General features: G+C 49.8%; 1 protein-coding gene across 2 annotated transcripts in view; it reads right to left on the reverse strand.

Moving 5' to 3' along the window:
- Positions 1-20,544, reverse strand: part of ACSS2 (acyl-CoA synthetase short chain family member 2) — a 32,699-nt gene extending 12,155 nt beyond the window's left edge. For both annotated transcript variants that reach the window (XM_065031847.1, XM_065031846.1), the window contains exons 1-6: positions 20,329-20,544; positions 19,897-20,092; positions 2,705-2,796; positions 1,943-2,046; positions 1,586-1,658; positions 739-814 (exon numbers count right to left, since the gene is read on the reverse strand). In XM_065031847.1, coding sequence (XP_064887919.1) covers positions 739-814; positions 1,586-1,658; positions 1,943-2,046; positions 2,705-2,796; positions 19,897-20,092; positions 20,329-20,452 — 665 coding nt within the window. In that variant the 5' untranslated portion in view covers positions 20,453-20,544. The remainder of the gene's footprint in view (positions 1-738; positions 815-1,585; positions 1,659-1,942; positions 2,047-2,704; positions 2,797-19,896; positions 20,093-20,328) is intronic.
- Positions 20,545-26,250: the final 5,706 nt, after the last annotated feature.

Raw genomic sequence — 26,250 nt, forward strand, 5'->3', positions numbered from 1 at the left:
TCTAACAAGACCACATTGTGTCTGTAAGCTTGGCAAAGTCATTTCATATGATTATTTCCCTTTCTGTAAAATCTGATGACAGATCTGTCTATGGTTTACAGTATCTCAGTGCAGATACTTAAAAAAATAAAGCAGCTTCACCGTACATTTGTGCACAGTCAGGCCCTGATCCTGCACACGTGTTGGTGCTTGTCAGCTGGAGCGCCTGTCCCTATTTACACAGCCATTTCCCAAACTTGAGTCACTTCTGGTTTATTTCATTATTGTTGAATTAGGGGCTTTGGAGCAAGATTTAAGTCTCAACATGCCCCACGGCACTGTGTCCAGCTGGTCACAACTGGTACCACGGTGCATTATTCCCTCCCACTTGACGAGCTGCTGCTGCAGAACTGGGAGATCTGCCATGGGCCATAACGGTGGTGGATCAGTCTGTCTCCAGCAAATCCTGCCCCCCATATGTGGGTCTTCAGGTCAGAACGGACAAGAGGAAAGTTAAAATATTTTTAAGACAAGGGAGTCCAAGCGTGTGTTACTTCTGAAAGGCTCCTGACCTCTGCTCTTCCCTGGTGAGGCCACATCTGGAATGATCTCCAGAGGCCCCTTCCAACCCCAACCAGCCTGTGATTCTGTACGCAGCTTGTGTCTGACCTGCTGCAGAGTCTGCTCATCTACACACACTTCCATTTGTGCAGGAGCAGATTCCAGCAAAGCCCTTCATACAAGGGAATCCATACTTACTTGTCTTTACATTTCTGGAGAGCTTCATCTGCAATCTGCTTCAAGTTCACCAGCTTGTCCCCTCGAAAAAAGGCATCTGCAAAATGGTCAAGAAAACATCAGAGGGAATCAACAAGCAGTTTCAGGAGGGCAGGGCAGAGCTCGTGCAGTGCAGTGAGGGAAAGCAGACAGGAAGCTGCTGGGAAAAGTTTCCTAATATGCCCTTTTAGCCTAGAGAAACAGATGCCAAGAGAAATGGTGAAATTCCTTCCCTGGGAGAGGTTCCAACTTTAACTGACAAGTCTCCTGGGAATATTCTCTGGGGAATAACCCAGTGTGGCCAGAACACAGGCTGCAAAGTTTAGTGGGTCCTTTCCATACTGTGGACCTATTAATGAACCCACTATTTTTTGCACTATTGAAAAAAACAGCTGGGGAAATGCAGCGGGCTTACATGCAAACACTCCCCCTCCCTTGATCCCTTGCTTTACCAGGCGACAGTTGCAACAGAAAATTCCTTGAAATCGGGAAGAGGGAATTCTCATATTACAACTGCCTCATAAATGATACATCTTGCAAACATCTGGCTGATTTTGATGAGGAACATGGATGAGAAGCATTTGGAAGCATGTCATTAGCAGCTGGTGACATCATGCACAACAGGACAAAGCGGGAGGGCTGCTCAGATGCTTCACTGTATGTTTGAAGTAGAAAACAGGACTCAAGCACAGCTACAAGCAGAGCATCAGCCCTGCGGCAGCTCAGCTGATCCACTGCCCCTTCCTCTTCCAAGTGCGTTTGCCTTTTAAAATAAAGACTTTTCAGACAAGCAATAGTAATGGCTCAGAGGCACAGAAGTGGGTTTTACCCGCCGTGACGAGCAGAGAACAACCACAGTCGAGAATCCGCTCACAGAGAGAATCTGCCGAGAAACCTGCAAACTGACAGAGATCACACAACCAAGTCAGCAAGGACACACAATAAAACAACCCAAAAAACCCAAGAGCAGCTGTGCAGTTCACCCATGGTAAACGATACCGCCAGGCACTGACGGAGAAAGCTAAAGGAGCTCGTTCTACAGTTAATGCAGAAAAGGGCTGGGAAACAGCACCTTAATTTAATTTCCTATTTTTTCCAGCTCCTTCTTCCCCCAATCTCCCTAAAACAAGAGCTGCCCTGCCCCAACAGCTCAGCTCTGAGAGCAACACGGAGAGCGCGTCCCTACCACAATGGAGTGCACGGCTCCGATCCGGGCGCAGGCCAGCATGGCTACAACCAGCTCCAGGATCATTGGCATGTAGATGGAAATTCGGTCTCCTTTCTTCACGCCTGTGGAGGGAAAATGAACGTGCCATTCGTCCAAATGAACACATCATATGTTAAAAGAACAGGATATAGAAAGAAACTTGATTTTAAATCAACACTTATATGCACGTAAGAAAGCTTCGGCTGGAGTTAAAAGCTGAACCAGCCTTGGGTTTTGCATTTGAAGCCCTGTGGCTCTTGTAAGACAAGTGCAATGAACACTCCACGTTCTCAGCAAACACAGCCCTCAAAGGAAGCAGAGGGGTAACCAGCACCCACTGCTCGCTGGAAAACCCCAAAGCAGAAAGTTTAGAGCACAGGTTTCCTCCTTGTCCAGCTGACGAGACCAACACTGATTCACTTTCACAGACAGAGCCAGAGATGAACCTCCACATCACAGAATCATAGAATCATTTTGGTTGGAAGAGACCCTTTAAGATCCATCGAGTCCAACTATAATCTAAATCCAGCACTAAACCACGTTCCTAAGCCCCAAAAAGTGCATTGCAGAGCAAAACTGCATCCACCCCACTTTACAACTGTGGAAGCAGACAGACATGTGAAGCATTTTGCACAGAATTTCTCAACAGACTGGCAACCATGCAAAAAATGAACCCAATCTCCAAAATCCTGGTGTAACACCTTCCCAGCATCCAGTGCTCCTATTGCTTCAGCCACGTACCTTGGCTGCGGAGGACATTGGCAAACTGACAGACTTTGTGCAGCAACTCGCTGTATGTGATTTTCGCAGAATCCCCAGGTTCGTTGCCTTCCCTGGAAAAACAAGGTGATATTTGTTAATGTACAAGCAGCACAAGGTAAGAGTGACACTACAAATCCAGATACTTACTGCTCTGAACATGTGTGTCCTCACCTGTCCTTCCGAGCACAGAATGACCAAACCCCAGAAATCTAATCCTGGACTCAAGTTCTCCAATAGTAGGAAAATTTAGCCCAAAGTCCCCATCCTTGTGCAGATCACTACATCTGACAGCGATCGAATGCATGCAGTGGAAATACACGGTACTTTTGGAGTAAAGAGAGGCAAAAGAGGTCTAAAAGAACCAAAGCTAAGAGTGCACATGCTCAAGAGAAACCTTGGATTTATGGTGCAGCACCCTTGCTCACACACACGTACGTCTGCAGATACATCTGCAGGAAACATTGGCCAGTGTTGGCGTGCAGCAACACTCAGCCTTTAAATACCTACTGACTGATGGACCGCGATGGGATGCCAAGGGCTGTCTTATTTTCCAAGGTCATAGATAAATATACTCATACGTATTTGTTCACTGCCATGCCTGCTCTGCATTATTCTTTCCATGATCCTCTGTGAAACAGCTCTGGACTCCTGCAGCCCCGGTGCTGGTTCAGTGGAACTTTGCCATTAGACACAGGAATGGGAAGAAGAGCCAAGAGATGCATCCAGAGATGGAACGGCAATGTTGCATCCCTATGGAAATGGTTTGCTACCAAAGTAAAAACCAGCCCATTTTAACGTGACACAACGCCTCAGCCATGCAAATGAGGTGGCACTCCCAGCAGATCTGGAGGTTAATGAACAATCTGAAATGACTTCACACTCCGCAGAGCAGCGGTTCCCCACACCCAGGAGGGAGACGCTTTCCCAGGACTCTCCCCAAGGCAGTCAGCACCGAAAAATTAGTGATCCATCAAAGAATAGAGCTGTCACTCTCAGCTGACAGTCCCCCTGGAAAAGTGTCCCCTTGAGGATGTGCAGCCAAATGAAAACCTCTGATGTTGGGGAGAAGCCAGGAAGCACCTCCACGCCGTGACCTCCCTTAGGACCGCAGCCAGGCTCTGTCTAAGTTGGGAACAGCAACCTCACTTCTTTAACATCTCAAACAGTCCAAAGCATACAAAAAATATGTACTGAATTCTAGTTAAAACTAGCCACTGCTCCCCCTTCCCCCAGCAATGCAAATAGGAGGAGGGCTCCCGCGTTGCAGAAATGAAGAAACACCACCATTTCTCACGTAAATCTGTGCCACTCTGTATCAGTGTGACAGTGGCCACGTGCTCCAACAGTACAGTCCTGGTGGGAACACAGTAAGAGTTGGGAGAACCCCACTGATGGAAGCTCCATACCTCCTGCCCCATGTAGTACAGGGGTTTCAGAACTGGTGGTGACACTTGGACCATCCCATTCAAGAGCTACTTGTGGATCTGCTGCTTTTTAGCAGCAGACTTTTTAGCAGGGTCTATTGCAATAGGGCAAGGGGTGATGGTTTTAAACTAAAGGAGGGAGATTCAGGCTGGACATGAGGAGGAAATTGTTTATGCTGAGGGTGGTGAGAGCCTGGCCCAGGTTGGCCAGAGAGGTGGTGGATGAACCATCCCTGGAGACATCCCAGGCCAGGCTGGACGGGGCTCTGAGCAACCTGAGCTGGTGAAGATGTCCCTGCTCATGGCAGGGGGGGCACTGGGGGAGCTGGGAAGGTCCCTCCAACCCAAATCATTCTGTGATTCTATTATTCTAGTTATATTCCTGGCTTCCACAGCACTCTGCAGCAATTATATCTACCAATACCTACACTGATGTGCATGAGGCAGCGTGTCTTCCCATTAGTGGCTCCCGCAAGGGGGTCCCTGCTTGACCCTTTATGCAAGCTTGGTCCCTTTTAAGTTCAAAGAGGAAAGAAACAAGAATACAAAGAAAAAGAAAAGTGTGGGAATAAGAACCAGTACCCAGGACACGATGCTTAGCCCTGGCATCTGAGCAGCTTCCTCTCCCCATCGTGACCAAGAGCATCACTTTGAGCTAAATGCATGTGAAACCATTGGACAAGGTCCCTTACAGCAGGGCTCTCAGCTACTAAAGAGAAACCAGGAAATCAGAGAATTTTCTTTTTTTATTTTATTATTTGAGGGTCAAAGATCCAAGAGTTGATTTCAATGCTGAATTGAGCAGCTGTAACTGATCTGGAAGGAAGAGCATCAGCTTCTGTTGCATTTGGCTGCAGGCTAAGTGCCTTCCCTTGCCGTGCAGAGGTTTTCCTTGGTACATCTACACCACGGATGCAGCAGCATCCAGGCCAGCGCTGTGCAAATCTCTTTGGGTCCAGATGTCCAGTATCAGTGTGTGTGCAGCTCTGCCCCTCAGCTATGGCCCTTGCTATGAAATCTCTCTTAAAGACAATTATAATGCTTCCAAAATGCAAGCTGGAGCATCCCAGATCACTAATCCCTCACCTGAAGATCTCTGCGCTGGGGTCTGCAGGGTACTGTGGGCAGATCCTGGACAACCCAGCCCCCAGCCCAGCATCAACCTGCAGAACAGGGCAGGGAGAGGGACATCCCTTTGCTCTGCTGCCACGTAGGATCTAATTACAACCTTTAGCAAGAGATAAACACGTTAGGAGGGAAGCCTAGCACAGGCTGTCCCATCTGGAAGGCTTCCCATGTAAGGCAGGTAGGCAGGCAGGCAGCCCGCGGGTGCTATTTGGGGGCTCTGCTGGGTGCTGTAGGTGAAACGCTGTTCTGGCTGGAGGCAGATTTGGCCAAGGACACAGTGGCAGAGACCATGTAGATTCCCTGTGCCAGAGCAACCAGGTTTGTCCATCAACTTGGTGGTGCAATAGCTGCCTAAGAAGGGAAAGGAAGGCTCTGTGTGCTAAACCACCAACAAAAACCCCGCAATCCTGCACTCCAGGACATGTCAGCTCCCTGACTCCCTGGCCGCATTTCTAATGCATCTTCTTAGATTCCAGCGGAGCCTTGCCATGCCCCGCTCTTCAAACTGGCCTCTGCAAGTGCCAGTTTGCTTCAGGAGTGGTCGCTGCTGCCACAAGATGGGCTGCTGGTGGGATGGAGACAGAGCCCTCGTAAAAGGCAGCACTGAGCAGCAAACACTTGCTGAGACTGCAGCCAGGACACACCAAACTGCGGGTCCTGGGGTGTGCAGCCCTGCAGAGCCACCACACACGGTGCCCCTGAGGGACACGGACCTGCCTGGAGCCACCCAGATGTGGGGAACCATTCGGATGTCCCTGCTCCCCCTGCACACGAGAGGCGCATCTCAAGTACAGCAGGTCCTCCTCCTCACTGGGCTTCGGGAAGGAAATTCAGACCAAGGAACGCAGCCAGGCTTGTCCTCAAAGCCAGCGCACGTGGGGCACTGCAGGAGAAAGGCAAAGTCCAAGAGAAAGTAAAAGTTTTGCAAAGATTTTCAAAGTCCTTTCCGTTAATTTGCGTGACAGTGAAAGAGTTCCACTAGCACCAGCAGGGCAAACCTCAGGCTCTGGATTTTAAGATGATCTTGTGCTTAATGTGAAATGAGTCACATCCACGTTTCTACAGGACAGGACTCCTCCTTTCACTGCATTTCCAGCAAAGGCCCCCGAGCAATCTTGCAGGAGCAGATGAGTGCTTTATGTCTCCCAGTGTCTGAAAATAGTCTGGAGTGCCCACAGCCACACTCAGCAGGTTGCGGCAGCTCTCAGAGGTTGCTTTGTCTTCTTCTCTGGCACAAAAGCCCAGAGAATTATGTATTTTAGACGGGGCATTTACAGGAATGCCCACTCGCACGCTACCAAGTGCTCTGTGCGTCAAAAGCCAGCCTGTAAACTCCTGGCAGCAAAGTTCTGCGAGCAGCATCTTCCCATCGGCATGGGATATAAGCAAGAGCTGTCAGTCCTGAGCCTCTCACACAGACTCAAATTGAAATTCAATTTAAATTGTAAAGGAAATAAAAATAATGTTTCTGAAAACATGATTGCAGCGCTCACCTCCATACCTACAGCGTGCAGCTCAAGCCCTGCAGAATCCAACATCCCCCAAATATATCTCTTTTAAGAACTGGTGATGAAAATGGTTGGCAGCGGCACTGCTGCGTTTGCTAGCATGCTATCTTTGATTTAACAGCAAGCTTTCTTCTGAAAGGAAAAACCAATTTTCAGCTCCCCAAACTTCCCAGATACATCATTAGATGAAATAGATGGTGAAACACAGTTTGAGTCTGATGTTCTCCTCATCTCCCTCAAACTGAGTCCTGCATTTAGCAAGTAGTAATGCAAAATTTTACAGTATCATCTGGGTCACAGCAGGAATGTATGCGAGTTTTTTAGCACTTGGGAAGCTCATGTTTTACATACTGCGTGTTGTGTGCTCGCTCAGCTGAAGAAAGGCATTTTTTGGCCAGATGGTCTCAGCTGAACCACCCATCGACTAAGTAAATGCATGGCCTTTAAACTAAACACACAGATGCACAACTGGGGACTTCTTGATGCAGGCTCTCTCCTCCACATCGGTGCCTTGATGAACAAGCCAGGTTTCATGCAGAGCAGACAGCTTTGTAGCTACCTGCAGCCATTCCTTGCAAGGACTAGATAGCCCAAGGGCATCAGGGACATCACCACAGTGGTGGGCAGGATGGTGGTGCCAAGGACCACACAAAATAGGTCCCTGTCAACATCTTAGAGGGAGCAGAGGCTCTACAGAGCACTTCTCAAACTGCTCCATTCTGCCAGCAGTTAAAATAATGGGCTCTCTCTGCTTCTGAAGAGGCACCGTGATGCACAAAACCCACATAGCACAAACCTTCAGCGGCCCCACCAGCACCTCAGCAAGAAACGATCGCGTGGAGAATTCACCCTGGGCAAGGGAGGGAGAAAACTTGGTGGGAACCTGAACACTTGTGGCACGACCACACTTACAGGAGACTCATGGACCAACCACCTGCTCAGCTGGGAGTCAGACCTGGCAGACGCAGAGCCATAGACCCACTTCACCTGGTGCCCATGTAGCTAAATCAAGGTTAAGCTTCCGTGTTAGAGTGACCACACGGTCTAGCGAAAGACTTAATGTTGTACATACACTGTGTGGTAGGGAAAGTCATTTGCAGGAGCAGGTGAACATTTCTTTAGAGCCACATTGACTCAAGCATTGATGCTGCGCAGTGGTCAGGGGTGCGGAGCAGCAGCGCAGGCGAGCGGAGTCGCGGGCAGATGCACGTCTGGGTGTTTGTGTCAAAGCAGGTTAAGAAGTTTCTGTGCTCTGCCAAGCATCGGGGCTGACTACAGGACTCTTCAAAGCAGGGGACGGCTTCAACCACTCATCACGTAACTGAGAGCGCCTTACCTTGCCCATCCAAGTGAGCAGAGCCCACCTCAGCTGTGAGATAACAAGCAGTAGGGAGGGGAGGTACCTTCTTAACCTGCTACAGAGCACCCAAATGGACAAAGAAAAGCTGACCCAAAACCAAATCAGCAATGCTGTTTGGTCTCTCTCTTTTACCAGATTTCTAAATAAAAATAATTTGCATAACCTGAGTAATGGATTAATACAGCTCCCCTGTGCAACACTGCTGCAGCATCTGCAGGGAGCTGCAGGAAGCACAGGTTGCATCAGTGGGAATTATGGTTTCCAAGGTAATTGCCAATGATAATTACGTTTACAAGGGTTATAACACCACTAAGAGAAGCTGGTGTACAGCAGAAAATTATTAAATGAAGCCAAACAAGTGGAGGGTTACAAGTTTTCAAGACTTGCCAGACCATTTGCCGACCCACAGAGAGTCAGGAACAGAAAAATCACAGGCCAAAGCAAACTAAGGCACAAAGCCCATGTGACCCCTGTACATGCTCCCACTGAGGACTAACAGGGCTGAAGATCATTTAAGTTTCTCCTCTAAGCTCCTGTAACCACATCACCCTCAAATAAAAGCATTAACCCAAAGTCACCAAGCACAGCTGAACTGTGGGGCACCTGGAAGACAAGTTTTCAGAGCAAAGCAAAGCATCCCAAAGCCACCGGGTTTCATTCCCAGAGCAGCAGAGGTGACGGCAGCCCACAGAGCAGTTTTGCTTAATGCAGGAAAAAGGCTCTGCAATGTAGCTACTGGAAAACAGCCTCAAGAAAACGCAGTTTGAAAAAGGTGTCGGAAGAGGGAAAGGGCCCGTTCTAGCATGACGCAACATCACAGGAATAATTTGCAGCAGGGAATCAGAGCGAGCCAGCAAAGCAGAGATGGGGTCTGTGGGAATGTCTGCCCCGAAACATCTTTGGCGCCATCTGATCTAAAACACGCTCAGAGCCCAAAATCCATCTTAAGCACAGGTCTGAACTTCTGCATGAGGAGCACGGGATGGGAACAGCAGGTTCTCCAGCTCCTGCTGGACCTTTGCTCCGCACGTGCAAGGTCACTGGGGGCAGCCAGACGGGCTCACGGGCCCCCCATCTGCCCCGCGTCCAGAATTAGAGCAGCTGAAATGCCAGGCGGAGCTCGGCCACCCGGGGAACGGGCTCACGTGTGCGTCGCGTGGACAGCGAGAGCCCCGGCCCCTCCGACACCTGCGCTGGCACCCGGGGGCTGCGTGATCGGCTCCCGCGGCCGTCAGCTGCTCCCGGGCCTCCCGTTGCCATCTGGCCTCGGCTGCTCTCGGGAGAGCCAGCAAATCTGCAGCCTGAAGATGGGTCCGCCTGGAGACAGCTTGATAGTTTGGGAACGGCTGCCGTCAAAACTGCAAAAAATGCCATTTCTCACTCCATCCCCAGCCTCACGTATCACATCTGACACAGGAACAACACCTGAGTAGAGAGAGCCCTCTAAAATATGTCCTTGAGAAAGCAGATTACATTGAAATGTGAAGTTCAGAGACACCAGCTGTGCAAGATAATCGGAAGAAGTCACCATTTCATCAGAAAAAAGTGCTTGTATTTGCATGGATTGTTTAATATGGAGACACATTCAAGCAGAGCACCCAAAGCACAAGGGTCATAGAATCATTTCAGTTCGAAGAGACCCTCAAGATCATCAAATCCAACAATTAACCTAACTCCAGCACTAAACCACATCCCTGAGAACCTCATCTAAACTCCTTTTAAACCCCTCCAGGGATGGTGACTCCAGCACTGCCCTGGGCAGCCTGTTCCAATGCCCCACAGCCCTTTGGGGAAGAAATTGTTCCCAGATCCAACCTCAACCTCCCCTGGCGCAACTTGAGGCCGTTTCCTCTGCTCCTGGTGCTTGTTCCTGGGGAGCAGAGCCCGACCCCCCTGGCTCCAAGCTCCTTTCAGACAGTTCAGAGATCAGAAGGTCTCCCCTCAGCTCCTGTTCTCCAGCTGAACCCCCCAGGTCCGTCAGTCTCCAGCAGGGTCTGCACCATCAGCTCCAGGAAGGAGCTGGGAAGGCTGAACTGGGTTTGCAAAAACCCTTCATGAGAACATTACATAATAACAGGACAGACTGCCCAGCCCTGCCTGTGCGTAACATCACCGATCTCCCACCACAGTAATGCATGGCAGCAAGTACCCAGAGGAGTTCTGGGAAGGCTGAGAGGTTTTATGAGTAAAAGGTTTACCAGAAAGCTACGGCCTCTGCAGTCCTGCTCAAATCCTGTTGCATCATGACAAGGATCAGGAAAGAAGTTGTGTAATGCTGGAGCGCAGCCTGGGAGGGGCTGCTGAAAAGGTTTGTCCCAGTGTGTGCAGAAGTATTTGGCAGCACTGAGAGGACAGCGTTGAGTAAACCTGACAACAGAATCCCAGTGAAAAGAATCTTATCAATTTAACAGCATCACTTTCTAAACCCATACAGTTAACTCTGAGACCTGTATTAAAACCACCCTATGACTTTCCCCTCCAGTGTCCTCCATACACATAGGTTGGGCCTAACAAAGCTCCACTGTCAAGTCCATCTCTGAGGCAAACCATCTCAATTAAAAATTGATCATGTACCTGGGATGAATGAGTTCCTATTGCTGTAAAGAAACCCCCAGCAGGCTGGGAAACAGCACTGTGCCGTGCCAAAGCAGAGCCCCCGATGCCCAACCAACCCAAACACAGGCATTACTGTGCCTTTATTTTACAAAACAGCTAAAATGGAGCATATTTCTCAAGGGACACTGGGCTCTGTAATCAGGGAATCAGTCTTCTGATCACCTTTAAAAATAGCCAAATGGAAACACAGCCTACAAAGAAAACACCCGACACCCTGCATGGCTGCTCGCGTCCCATAGGAAAAACCTCATCAATCTTTCAGTCCTTCCTGCTCACTCAATACGTTCTCAGCTACTCTTGCTATTTGCAGCCTTTCAGAACCTGAACAAGTACCAGAGGCAACTAATGAAAGAATATATCTTGTGCAGTCCGGCCACTGTTCACCACACTCTGAGCAATCTCTGCAGCACGGAGCCCAGCTGGAGGTGGACACTGCTCCAAAAAAACAAAACAGAACATTTATTTCTTGGCTCTCCAGAATCCCCACTCATTTTCTCACTCACCTGCCAATCTACACCCTAAAATCCACTTTCTTTGGACTGTGGGATGCTCTGACATCTCTAAAGGCACTGACACCCCCCAGGTTACACTGCGGCTGGTTCATCAGCCAACACCAGCAAGCGAATAAAGTCACCGTGATGGATTTGTACAGCCTGAGCTCACATCCGAGAGCCAGAACACTCACAGGTAACGGTTTTAGAGAAGACAAGATGGACAGCAGTCAGCAAGCCCCTCTTTGAGGGAAATCTACTCTGATTTTGTGACATATGACAAAATAAGGCAGTGCACAAGTAATACAGAGCACATGTAAATACCCACCCGGCGCTGACGGGTGTTTGCTGGGCAGCGAGGGGAATTCTGCTCCTCTGGGGCTTCGCATTTTTCCTACTCGCCTGATATTGAGTAACCACCAAATCAAGAGGATACGCACTAGCTAATTATGTTCTTACTTTCTTAAGTATTTTACAAAACAGGAGAAAAGCCAATGAGGAAAAATGATGGCTTTTTACCTATTTTATTTAGAGGAAAGGTTAGGATTTTCAAATTGAAAAAAGAATTAAAGTGTTGTTTTTTTTAACAGAACGATTACATTGTGTTGCAACAGAGCTCATACGCAAGAGTCATTCAGGAGGTCACCAAGTTTGGCCAGCACGTCTAACCCTGCGAGCCAAATGCACAGAATGCTGCAGAAGAATGCAAGAGCTTGACACAAGAGGAAGCATTTTAGAGGTTTACCCTCAGTAATATTTTCAGAGGAGCGTGGACTAGTTTTACCACATCAATGGGAAAAGAGCTAACTCCTTGTTTAAACAATTTGCAGTTGGGCCACGAAACATATCCTGGATGAAGCTCCTAGAAGTAAAATATTCAACAAGCTGCCTGCAGCTGGAAAACACCCCAGTTTGGGAAATGCTGCATCTCTGGATGGAGCTCACTGCCAAATTTTCAAGACACTGAAAGCCAGGCAAGCTGATTTCAATGGAGGTTCAAACAACATCCATCAAGGCCATGATAAGAAATTAAACTTCTGGTGGACACTCCAACTTCATGCCTCAGAAACCTCTACGGGTGATGGCCAGCGTTACCTGCTGGACTATCGTATCGTTCTATACAAGGAACATCTCATAGAAGATGGTCAGTGGCAATAGAAATGCAAAACATGCTTCAGTAGTAGAAACCCGGGTGTTAAAAAGTAATGAGGAAGGCCACCGATTTCCTTGAGGGATTCCCCCAAAAAACGGAGGTGACATCTGCGAAAACAATAGGCTTTGAATTTACAGGGAACTGGCCAGTGCTCGCGGTTTCATATCACACAACATTTCGACATTTACAACAAGTGAAGTGCAGAAATGCAAAGAGAGAACTGAAACCCTGCTCCGGATGCAGGGCTGGGCATTGGAGAAGACAGGCTCACAGCGGTGGTGGGAGCCAGGAGGTCTTGTCAAAGCATTGTCCATCAGTACAACAGCCTGACAGCGCTGGGCACAGAAAGGCCAGCAGGCACAAACGCATCTACCCACAGGAAAGATGCCGGGTTTGGAACAAGCACCCAGCTGTACCTCTTTTGGCAAAGCGTGATCACTTTGTCCCCTGTAAACGCCCCTACTTGGAGCAAGTCCTGTGCACATCGAGCCCGAGTCCTTGTCCACTTCTGCTCCATTCACACCAGGGTGCTGGGGAGAACGCACAAGCCATTCACACTGCTAAAATGAAATAATCAGGTTTTCTAGTCCAATGAGCAAACTGAAGGCTCTGATCTTCCATGACCTGAGTCCATACGGGAGTTCACCACCCTCTCTGGCCATGAACTCTATTCATCCGCCCCAAGTTTCAATTCTCCTGCCAATATTCACCACGCACCATCACTGTATAATTGCGCTGCCCCTCCTAACAGTAAGTAAACTACTCTTATAACAAGGTTCCTGCAACATCTGCCAGCATTACAAGATACAAGTTTCACAGATGGGAAAATCCAGGAGCTATTGTCTTGGCATGCACAGCCCTCGCCACTCCCGAGGTATTTACTGTGCAACCACACACCCAGAACGGTGCAGAAAGGCGGCTCTGGACAGGGTATAAGCCAACGTTTTAAGACAGGGGTCTAAGAAGAAATTAATGAAAAATTATTAAATCTCTTGTGCTGAATCAACAGACCCTCTGTCAGAGCAACGAGCAGCACAAGGAAAAGATACTAAAGAAGAACATAAACACCACCACCGGTCTCATTTACACGGCAGTATTGCACTGGGATGTTCACAGCAGCTCAGCCAAGAACCTCTTAGACTAAAACAAAATACCACGCTGGGTCAGATCCAAGGCCTGGTGTTTTGTCTCCAGGAGATGCTGTTTATGGAGGGCACATGAGCCTGTCCACCATCAGCAGTTCAGCTGCGACACTGATCCTTGGGGGGCCTGCTGCTCGTCCTGAAAAGTGACCATTAAAAGCGAGGAAGCAAAGGGTAAGGTTAAACCAGCTCCATAGAAGGACCTTTCTTTCATTCACAGTTAAATCACATTCTTGAACAACCTTTTGTGGGAAACTTCAGGAAGGCGATCTGGAAACAGCCATACCCGTGCGCCCAGTGCCACTCGCCTTGCACTCTGGTAGGTTTGCCAGCACCTCACAGCGGCTCCATCACCTTTCCCAGCTGACGGGTCTGTGCACAGTGACTCGGTTTCACTGTCCCACTAGGGATGCAAGTCAGATTCACTGGTTCCCAGGACCCCCTTTGTTGTCCTCTCTAGAGGGAGAGGGGCTGGCAACCTCCCCGTCCTTGGCACAGCAGCCCTTTGCAATAACACACTGCACACCCTGGCCAGCAGCTCTGCAATTCCACATCCAAGTTCCCGCAGTCCTCTGGGCACATGCCAACTAATCCTGGGTGCTTCTTGACATCCAACTTGTTTATCTGGTCAAATACTTCCTGGATATTCCCTTGCATTTATATAGATGGTACTGTACCCCCACCAGTAGCAGCTACTAAGGGTTTCAGAGCAAAAGGCTGGGAGCAACAGTTCTGACACAACCCAAATGAAAGCTGTACGAAGCTGCTGCCAGTGCGTGTTCCGAAGACAGAGAGTTTACACAACCTCTCTCCTTACTGCCCAGCCATGGGACAACCACCCCAGTGCTGCCCAAGTGCTTGCTTCCATTACAGACTTGACTTAACAGAGTACAGAAGCCCTACTCTGCCTACAGGACCAGGACTACGGGTTATTTGAGCTCAGTAAAAACTACTTCCAGAGAAAATCTTCAGTAATGCTGAACGCCCTCCTGCAGAGGCACAAAGTCCAGGGGTGCATCTGAATGGGCAAAACGAGAGGAGACCACAGGGGCACTGTGTAATCAAGTGGTCACCAACCTTCAATCCTTGTCCCCTTCCTTCACTGCACTGCAGAGCAGAACAGCATGAGGCTGAGAGCACTTGCCTGCTCTCCGCGCCTGCCCTTCATCCCATGGCAGAAAAGGCTCTGCAGAGCCAGAACAGGGCTTGACACCTCCAAAACATCAAACCAACCATCCTCCCCAGCACTTCCCTGCAAACCAGTGTGCGTACCTGACAGGGTTGAGTCAGGCTCCGCTTCCCAGTCAGCCCTCGGAAGGGAAAAACGATTATCAAGTGAGTTGGTGCCTGCCAGCTGTCTGAGTAACGTGGTGCTCAGCCCCCGGCTCACAGCACACCCCACACACAGGAAGACCATGGACAGCACCTGCCTGAAGAAGGTATTTTGCTGCTCTTACACATTTAGTTGCCCTTGAAGGAGGGTACAATATCTGTAGCTTAATAAAACACAAGTACATTCACTGTATTTTATTACCTACTTTAGGTGCACCTAATCTGACTGGTTTCCAGAAGCAGAGCGTTGTACTGTCCAGCAATGCTTCCAGAATAACTAATATCTGCCAAGACCACCAATCTATCACTCCACTCTCAGCACAGTTGATGGGGAGATGACATAGATTATTGAGGATGCACCCCAGAAAGCCTCTCTGATTCTTGGGTTGAGTGGGGTCACCCCATTTCCTATGGACAGTCCTCATCAGGGAAAGGAGCTGTGCTGAGCCTGGGTAGTGCCACTAAGCATAAACCAAACACATGGAACTTTTCCGTGACGCTTCTCACTGCCCTAGAGCTTACTCAGGCTCCCCTATGGCAGGAATCCCTCCTGGTAGTAACGGCTGAGCAGCAGCTTTGGGTAGGACCCTTTGATAGCACCTGCAACATCTCTTTGACTGCTCTCAGCAGCCCACAGGCACACGTCTGCAAATGGGAATCAGTAAAAACCACCTTCCCAGCAGTGAATTTTTGTTCTTTAAACAAACCGTGTGATTCAGGGATGTGCTTCCACTACCAGAACAGCGTTGAAAGAGGCTGCATCATTGTCGGTATGACAAGTCATCCAGGAAGTTACTAAAGAAATGAGGAGTCGCTCTGGCACAGGAAGTCCTGAGGCTGAGTGCATCGCATAGAAGCTGCCCACAAATAGGCACTTCTGAAAGTCTGGATGTTAACAGCCAGCATCCTCAGTCACAGCATCTGTGCACAACAGTAATGGAAGCCTGATATCTGCAAAGGTTTCTAAAGAGTCTGGTTATGGAGCCCAAGCACTTCGTTCTTCACACTTTAATGTACGATTATTGCTGCAAACAGAAGACACCTAGACCCTTCCGGCAGAAATGCAACTGCAACACAGCTTCATCCAACTTCAGCTTTAGACTCCGGGATGGCAGATCCCAGCATGAAGAACTCCATGGGGAGGTACTGCCACCACATCAAGGTGCAGCCACAGGGACCCAGGAACCAGCAGGGTGGCCTTGTCCCATGGGGCCCCAGCAGCACATTATGACCCAAACAGCATTTGACACTCAGCATCCTCTCTGGAAAGCTGCTGTCCAAAAACTGTTGCCAGTTTCCCAATTAAAAGGCCTAAGAGTGCTCTGAACTCTGGGTTTGTGTGGTGTGGTGTCTACTGTTCGACTGGGTTTGCATTGTTTTCTGTTTGTTTTAATAAGCCCTATAGTTGTTGTTGGGTTTTATGTTTTCCTTACAGAAAGATTTATTGGAAGAAATCTCACAGCTACAAGCTCCTAAATCTTTTATTACACCTTTTTAAAAAGAAAAAGAAAAACACATCTTCATTTTTTCTTCGCATGTTGTGTTTGTTCTAGACCCACAATGGGAACCATACAGAGTTATTCTTTTGTTTAAACAAAGCTCCAGTAAGCTCTGGTAGCTTTTACTATCTTTGTTTCTCCTTTCTAGCCCTCTTTTTTTCATATGCAAACCTAAGAACGCAGAAAATGGGTACAACATCCAAAAGATGGGAAAACCCAGGAACACTCCGCCCAGCCCACGTAGCCAGGCTACAGAAAGCTCAAACCAGCGTGCAAAGCTCTACCTGCCATCCCTATCCCAACAGGTACCACCAGTACCGCAACTGGGGTGACCGGTTTGAGAAACAAAGGCAAGAACTTAGTGCTTCAGCTACACACAGGTTACATGGGGAACAGGCTCATCCATGCACCTTCACACCCCAGAGCCTAATTAAAAGAGTTTTGTAACCAGTGTTGTTCTTTGAATCCCCACCTGGTCATACTTTTACCTCCACAAGCTGCCCAGGCTAATGTTTATATGACATGATTAACCGGCACTTCAGCACAGAACTAAGGGTTTGTCCATGCGACACGGGTATTGGCTACAGCACAGAGAAGGCACATTGTGTTCCCACTCTAATTAACTCTCTCCATCACCGGTGAGGTCCTCAGTGATGCTTTAAGTCCCTGCAAGCGCCTTCAGCATCCCAGCTAGTTTATCCAGTGCACTTCACCTGCAAGGCCTGCGAAAGCCACCGCAGGTATCTACCTGCACAGCAACCACAGCGTTGACTTCAGCCTTTCCACACGATTGTGAAAGATTTCGCTTTTGAGAGCAGCACTTCTATCAGAAGCATTTCCTGGAGCTTCCTGTTCCTCTTTTAGGCCACATCAGCAATAGCAAACAGAGAAAGAGGAATCAAAAGCAGCAGAAACAGAAATACTTGTAACATTCACAAGCAGCAAGAGAAAACATAATGAAACAGCCAACAGGAAAAATTCAAGTGTCTCCTATGGACTCAGGATGGTCCTGTTGAACTACACAGTCCTGACAGCACCAGGAGGACGATACCATGACAGTAAAGTACGAGTTCTGCAGCATGAAGCAATCCCGTGTACTGCCCTCTGTGCTGCGTGTGGTTTGGGATCAGAGGCTCAGAGGCTCAGAGCAGAGCCAATCGGGCAGCCCCAGGATGGCGGTGGTGCAGGAACCTCCAGAGCAGCTTCTTGGCCAGAACAGATGGGGATGAACACTGCTCGCACCTTCCAGCCCATGCAGAACTCGAGACACAGCTGGCAGCGCACGGCAGCTCTGAGTCCTCAGGACATATCTCTTAGGGACACTCAACAATGCCTTGAAACATTATTCACTTTTTCACTAATTTCTCCTCTCTGAAAGCGAAGACCATGATCTTATATCTTTCCAAAGCTCTCATATAACTGGGCAGTCACTGATACCTTGGTATAATCTCAACACCTATTTCCATCTAACAGGCTATAGACTTTCTTAGAAGCAAGCAAGTGGCCAAGGTATTTCTGTTTTTAAATCCAAGTTTTTCCCAGGAATCCTCTTTGGCTTCCAGAGGCTCTCATTTCTTTTTTGACCTTTCATACAGTCATACAAGTCTCAAGTATTTTAGCAAAGTGGGCTCATTCAATAGAGTGTTAAACACAAAATGCAAAAGGACAAGATGACAGCAATTACATTAGGTTATGGAAGAAAAGCATGTGTCCTGAGAAGCACATACATGCTCCTTGAAGAACACATTTACAACTCGCAACCCTTCGCTCTGCTTGCTCCAGACCCCAGTGCCACAAGCTCACAGGTCAGCACCGCACTCATCGCATCCAGTGTCTCTTCCATCCCTCCGACGTCCCCAGCTGACGGCTCCAGACACCCCAGTGCCAGGTCACTTGTGACAGAACCACACTAGGAGAGTTTATCTCAAAACAGTCAGGGAAAACTGCCTGCTAAGGAGGAAGAGAAACTGTATCTTTTAGCACTGTGAACACCACGACTGACAGACACTCACCATTTTAATACTGGCTGCAAGCTTTGCTCAGCATCACAAATATCCCTACAAAAGCTGCCAGAATAGTTAACAAGAAAAACCTTCACCAAGACCAAATTAGAGCTGTTGGCTGCTGCCTGGCTGTCACCCAAAGATTTATGTGTGAGAAGAATGACGCACCCACTCCCTCCATAAAAACCAGCACAGCTGCCAGCCCTGGCCTGCCAAATGGCTTTGCCAGCACCCCTTTACCTGAATGAGCTTACAAAGGAGTTTTCATTCAGAAGATGCAATCATTTAACCTCTGGGTGAGCTAGAGAATGCATTTAACTAGCAAGGAAGTAAATACTTTCCACCATTTCATCTGCATCTTATCAATGTTTATTTGCTAGGCAATGAATGTAGTTCTCTTACTGAGTCGTTACATGTATGGATAGAAACCCTAGTGTAAACGCAATTTTGCAGTCACAGCCAGAACTACACTGGTGTAAACAAATACCTTTCTCTAGCAGGGTAGCTTCTAGTCACCTTTATGCCTGCCACAAGTTACGACTCTTTGGCTGCACAAAATCACCTAGAGCAGCACAGTCATTGATTGTTAGAGCATCTGGTGTGTTTACTGCAACGGCAGCAAGACTCCAGCTGCCCTGTTGAAGGGATTCACCAAAACCCAGCAAGTCACTGCATCCTTACATGCTGCATATTTCATTTTGCTTCTCTGCTGCCACACGCAGTCACACCGACACAACCTAAACGTGTGCACAGGTGGGCAAGGTGCTGTTCTCAGTTTGGGGACACAGCTGCAGCGCCAGCTGAGCTCGTTCTGCCATGGAACGTTAGTTCTGGATCTCACCAGTCGCTGGGGAAACCTGTTTTGCATCAACATGAAAATTTCAAGTTTCACGTGGCTTTTCAAACTAGTAACTACTCAGTAAAAAAACAAACAACACACTCAAAACAAACACACCACAGATTAGGGATGGAAGCTAACTTTTCTTCCCAAAGGTAACATAGCAAAGCCAGACACTCTGAGAACCTCACAGCATTATACACACTCAAGTGCAAGGAATCAACATATACGCTCAGGTTTTAGAAGAACCTTTCCGCCACAGGAGTGGAAACTTGCCAAACCCACAAAACATGAAAACAGCAGATGTAAGTTTAATTTGCTTTTGGCTGTTCCTCATCCCATATCTCCACCCACATCTACCTGCTTCACAGGGGAACTACGGCACCTGCCTCAATACCCTCTGACGGCTTTTGGCAGGTACAAAACCACAAGGGCAGGGCTGGAAGTCACAAGCTCCTCAGTACCGCGCTGGGCCACTCCAGTGCATCCCAGGCAGGCAGAGAAGCTCCACTGCACAGCTCAAGTGCCCAGAAAGCAAACACCTGCTGTACCTATGTAAAAATTAAAGTCTCTCAGGTGTTGCCACGTTTTAATTCACCTCAGTAGAAATCAACACAGCTTGTATATTTCATCATAATATTTACACACCTTCTACGCAATAACAAACAGAAATTTACCAGTAAAAAGCAATTTTGTCCCCGAGCTTCTTCTCATTGACATTTCTGTCCAGGAGGTTGTAGCAGATGTTGGTGGTCGCCCCTTTCATCCACTCCACGAAGATCTTCCCCTTCGTCACATCGAAGTTGTACTTCAGAAAGGGTCCCGTGTGCTGACTCTTCCAGTAAAACTCCTTAGCGATGTCACCCCAAAATTCTGCAAAGGCAACGTGCGGAGCCCGTGACCCAGCAGCCGGCACGGCGAGGGGAGACACCGCTCTCAGGAACGGGAGGGGCGGCTCCTGCACCCCACTTTGGGGGGTTCACTGCGGCCCCAACGCCCGCTCCTGCCCCCGGAGCCTTGCGGGAGCCGCTCCCCGGCCCTCCCCGCCCCGCCGCGGCCCTTCCCCGGGGGGAGCGGGCAGGCCCGCGGCTCCTGCCGCCGGCGCTCACCGTGCGGCTCCTCCACGGAGCGCTGGTAGAGCCGCTCGTAGTGGGGCAGCGAGGGGACGTGCGCTGCCGGCAGCAGCTCGGGCCGCGGCCGGTACAGCCGGGCCTGCTCCTCGGGCAGCACCATGGCGGGGCGCCGGCGGCTCTGGGCGGGCGGGCGACCGCCGAGCCCGCTTCAAAGCGGCGCGGAGCCGGGGGCGGGGATGGCGCAGGCGGCGGGTCCGCCCTCCCGGCGGCGGGGGAAGCGCCGCCCCGCTCTGTCAGAGCCCGCCCGGCAGGCCGGGGATCGGCAGCACCCGGCGGTGGGCGGCGTGTCGCTGTCGGCCATGTCCCCGTGTCAGCCATGTCCCGCCCACACGATATGTTCCCCCACCAGTTGTGTCCCCCGTCAGCCGCGTGCTCCCCATTACTGGTGTCCCCACCCCGTCAGCCATGTCACCTTGTCAGCCCTGTTCCCTCGATCAGTGCCGTGTCCTCCTGTCAGCCGTGTCCTCCCTTCAGCCACGCCACCTATGGCAGCGGTGATACCAAAAAGTCGGCAAAAAGGCTCCTTGACACTGTTTTGCAAGTGTTAAAAAGCTGCACTTCTACTGCAGCGTGCCAGATGCTTGAAGGATCGTTCCCCTAATTGAGAGCACAGGACTCGCGCTTCTTGGTGTTTATCACAAACACCTATTGCACATTCATTTGTTTGTATCATTTAGCTCATGCATTAAACATAATTATTTACACAATCACGCCCTTTGCTACAAGTCCATCTTTGGTATTCAAGGGTCTTCACTGGGGTCTCTAAGTGTCCCCAATATCCTCACAGCCTGCTGCCCCCACAGCGCTGGCTCCTTGCCCCGATCTCTTGAGCAATGTGTGTTGTTGTTTTGTGCTACTATATAGCAAAAGTCATGTAGCTCTTTCTTCATTTAGTGGAACATTCCACGTGTCCAGCTTGCAGACCAAGGACATCCCACTTTGCCCCAGGTCCAGTCTCTATAGAGCTATTGTTTCTCTAGTAAATTCCTATTACACTGTGGCTACTCTTGTTACATTAGGCCTAGTGGTTTGTAGAAGATTTTTGTTCCTCCTACCAGTGGTGTCCCCCTTTCAGTCATTTCACCCAAATCAGCCATATCCCTGCCATTACTGCTGTGTGTCCCCTCGGGGACAGTCCGTGCTGCCTCGCCAAGCCCAGGGAACGGGCCAGGGCACCATTGATGAAATCCTCCTTCCCCAGCTTCCAAACAGGCTCAGAGGTCATGGCCACGCAGAAAACAACCTTCATTTTGATTCACAACACTCCACTTCCCCACCACTGACTGGCTGGGTGAGTATAGTGAGCTGTGTCAGTTCCCCAAGCACCACTCCCTCTGCAAAAAATGTTATAGATCTTGTCTAGTTAATGAGAAACATTTTTTTCAACAACACAACAGACAAATGCTGGAACAGGAGCCCAAAGTGACAGCAGCATCTCAGCCGTTGGAGATAATCAAACTCAGCCAGACAAGCCTCTGAGCAACCAGCCCTGTTGGAGCAGGAGGTTGGACCTGTGGTCTCCCAAGGGACCAACATGATTCTGGGAGTCTGGCCTTAGAGGGAGGATCTGCCTGTGGCGGTGCCTCCTGCAGCAGAACCATTCTCAGCTCACCCCTTAACTTTTCCTGCCTCGAGCCGGGCTGCCCTGATGGCATTGCCTAGGCAGGCTGCTGAAACCTTGAACATCTCCTTTTCAATGGAGAATATCCACCCTTTGAGCAAAACTCTGCTGTGCCCAGGGAGCCAACTTGCTGTGGAGCCACAGGCAGTTTTTGTGGTGGTTTGGGCTGGGGCCAAGGAGTGCTCAAAAGATAAAAGCCCATAACCTTGAACTTAGCGCAATATTTTGCAGGCTGGAGAGCAGTGGCCTGGTATCAGCAAGCAGGTACAACCTGTTCCAGGACCCTCGGTGTTTTCCATGGTTTGCAACATTGCTGTACACTCCATGCAATGTTCCCACCAACAAAGAGGAAATAATCAGTTTTACAGACAAAAGTGGCTGGTGTTGGCATGTATTTTCCAGTAAGGACATTTCCTGGTTTCAAAAGGCACAACTGTGCCAATAGATGCTGCAGTTCCCTGCTCTGGTCTCAGTTTGCTGGCTGCCCTCACTGCTTGTGGGCAAAGTTCCTTCTGTGGCTCCATTTGGGAGGACGTAGCTGCTTTCCTCCCAGATGAAACCCAGGAGTAGTTCAGACGATAAATCCCTCCATGGGAGCATCACTCCAGACATGCTTTCTACACTTCTCCAGCATGACCTCAGCAGGTTTTACACCCTGAATAGGTCAGCCACCCTCATACTGCACTGTAGCACATGTAACAAAGCCTCCTTAGACATATGCCATGAAATCACTGTCCTGGAAAGCTGCAGGGTGGCCTCATGTTATTCATTTCATTGTTATTAACCAAGAAATCGCAGGAAGGAATCATTAGATCTTAGGGTACAGCACTTCTGTCTCGACTACTAAACCAAACAGGTGAAGGCAAAGTCTCCAACATAAGTCCACACCCGTCCAGATGCCCAATTTTAGCACATTCCCTGTTGGAGTTTCAGCCTCGGACCACTGGTCTCTAAGCCCAGGCTCACCCCATGGGCAGATGCAGTATGGATACAGCCAAACCCTGCAACGTGCTTCCCTCCACCAGCCAGTGCTATTGTTACCTCCAGTCTCCCTATTATAAAAAGAAGCTTTTGGTGAACAAGTGATTTTTCCCCTGCAGTGTGGGCTCCCTGGCACACGTATTTTTGAAGCTCTCCAGGAGCTACAGAAGTTGCATTCCTCCAGCAATCCCCTTGCAGTCGTGGTCCAGGCAAAGCCCCATGATTTTTGGGGTACACATGGCACATTTTCTAGCACCCCAACTGGAAAGTGCACTCATCCTCTCCTGAGGAGAACAAACCCAGCATTTCAGAAGCCACCTCACACTGAACATTTTCTAGTATGAGTTGTCAGCCCTTGGTTTTAGCAGCCTTAGTCTTGAGGATTTTGCATTTACAGGGAGGGCTTGGCAGCTCTCTAATAAAACTTTTGTCTCCCCACATGTCAGGACAGGGGCCCATAGTTCACTCCACTGCCAGGAAAATGCTTCATCGCCCTCCTTGCCATAGGATGGGCGCCCTGGCATTGACTAAGAGGTGGTTTGCAGATCTGCGAGGCACCTTCTGGTTTCCTTCTATTTGGCTTTTTGCTTTCAGCGCTTTGTCAAGCTGAAATTCTCTACCAGGCTCAGTGACAGTATGATTTCTTCCCAGCAACTGTTGCCTACTGCGGGCAGGACGTACCGAGCCATGAGGCCAGGACAGCACCATGTCCCTGCCACCCGTCAGCTGTCCCTCCCTCCTGCATTGCCCAGTACAGGCTGCTGGGACTCGGGGATCTTGTTGTTGTGCTTCAGCTGCCTGATTAGCAAATGCATCGTCTCTCACAACACACCTGTAAAAGGAGAACGCACCCTCCTTCTCCCACCGGTGATGGTGCTGTGTGGATCCCCAGAGCAGCATCCTGGGAGCTGCGAGGCCACAATGAGCTGGAGGAGCTGGGGCGAGAAGATGGGACTGAGCTGTGGATCTTCCTGCTGGGGTTTTCTACACTAATTTTCAGCACCTGGCCAGGCTGGGTCACCCTTCACTTGTACTGAATGAATCAGCACATAGCGGGAACATGGTTAAACACCAGAGCTTGCACGTCTCCCTGCTGCTGAAACACCGCCTCTGCGTTGGCTGCAGGGGAAATTTTAATCAGCACCATGATAACAGCCTTTCAGTCTTGCTGGGAGTTGCCAGCTCCTTTGTTTGTAAATGTACCTGCTCGTGCCAACACAGCTCCGGGATCTGACACACGTTGGCTCGCTCCACAGCCTTTGGGTCAAGCAGCCACCCTCCCCTCCGGCTGCTGTTCCCAGCTATTGGGGTACTGAGGTGTTAAAACACGCCAGCTTGTGCTGAACACAAAGATCAAGCCTGAGCCATCCGACTCCTGCCTCTGCTGTCACTGGGAGAGAGAGAGACCTCTGGATTTCAGGCTGTTTTAAGCTTCAAAGAGTAGCTGATGAATATCAGAGCCTTATAATTTAGCCCTCTGCAGAGTACAGACAATATATTCATAACCATTTTACATGTAGATGAGCTAGTAACGCAATCAGTGTTATAAATCAAACCCAGGAGACATGTTACTGCTGTTTGCATGAGCTTTTTGAGCAATCTAGCCACAGGAAAATGTCTATCTGTCTCCTAGATGGGGCCAATTAACCTTATAAAGATGCACTCTCTTCTCACAGAGACTCATTTGTTTACTTGAGCTCTGCTGGTTGCTGCTATTTTCATTCTGGAAGAGAGGGGCCAGGTTGGTAAGAGGTTTGGCAGGGGCCCAGACTGCAGAGGGAGGGAAACAGGGCTCAGGAGAGATGGTGCCTTGATCAGTGGCATGTTAGAGAGGTTGGAGTTTAATAACTGACATCCCCATGTGGCTTCATAGGTGTCCCCAGGCTTCAGAGACTGTCCTTGCCCACCCATAAACCTAGCTGCCTTCTTTTATCCCTGTTTTATTGAGCAGTAAGAGGGAGCTGGAGCTCTGGGGCACTCGGTGACTGCAGCCATGGAGCAGCCGTGTCCTGCAGGTAGCACAGCCTGGGCGAGCAGACACGGCGGCGTGCCCTCTGCCGATGAGCTGCCTGCCCTGCAGCCCCGCCATGCCAGAGCCCGTGCTGCCAGTGTGCAGGGCCTGCAGTGCCAGAAATGCAGGGTCTGCAGTGCCAGAATGCAGGGTATGCAGTGCAAGAAATGCAGGGTCTGCAGTGCCAGAAATGCAAGGCCTGCAGTGCCAGAAATGCAGGGTATGCGGTGCCAGAAATGCAGGGTCTGTGGTGCCAGAAATGCAGGGTATGCAGTGTCAGAATGCAGGGTCTGTAGTGCCAAAAATGCAGGGACTGAAGTGCCAGAAATGCAGGGGCTGCAGTGGCAGGAATGTGGGGTCTGAGGTGGCAGCAATGCAGTGTCCAAGGTGGCAGCGATGCAGGCTCCAACGTGGCAGCAATGCAGTGTCCAAGGTGGCAGCGATGCAGGCTCCAGGGTGGCAGCGATGCAGGCTCCAAGGTGGCAGCGATGCTGGAGACTGGCAGGAATTTTCTGCAGCCGGGTCTCATGGTGCAGCACTGGGCTGGCTGTGCCCAACCGTGGGGCCAGGGCACGCACATCACTGCACTGTCCCCTACCACTGTCAGAGGCTAGAAAGACTTGTCTCAAACATTGTGCCAAAAACCGGTTCCTCCAGCCCCAGGACTGTCAAAGGCTAAAAGGAATCACGCCTCAAACATTGTTGCAGGAGATGGGCCACTCAGGATAAGGTGATAAGGTGAATTGCGATTTATATACCAACAACACGCTAAGGGGCGACAGACGAGGCAGGGGACGTGCTGGAGGGCACATAGCTCCACCTTCTGATACGCCCAGCATGGCACAAAAGGAAAAGCTCATACCCTTCCGAGATGGTCCGAAACTTGTGAATTTTTCCCAATCACGTCGGACTTTTCCATCTGTGATTCTGTGTGATTCTGTGAAATGCAGCAGGCAACTCACCTGGGAGATGCCTTCAGACTCAGTGGGGACAGGCAGCAGCTTGTCCCACCCCAGCCATGTCCTCAGCACCCCACAACAGGGCTTCAGGCATTGCTTACTGTGGCATCAACTGTGCCCTGCCCTGCGGTGGGGACACAACTTCTGCCGACCTGAGGGGGCCACCGACAGACACCCTGTGCTGCCTCGCACCGGGGGTCAGGCTTTCCACAGAATCAGGCAGATAGGGAGGTGAGGGCTGTTTGCATTGTCACCCAGGACATTACAAAGCCACAGGAGACATGTCTTCACCATAGTCAGTGTCACCAGGGGCTGTGGCAAACCAG

Source organism: Columba livia, chromosome 16, assembly GCF_036013475.1.
Source record: "Columba livia isolate bColLiv1 breed racing homer chromosome 16, bColLiv1.pat.W.v2, whole genome shotgun sequence".
Classification (NCBI taxonomy): Eukaryota; Metazoa; Chordata; class Aves; order Columbiformes; family Columbidae; genus Columba; species Columba livia.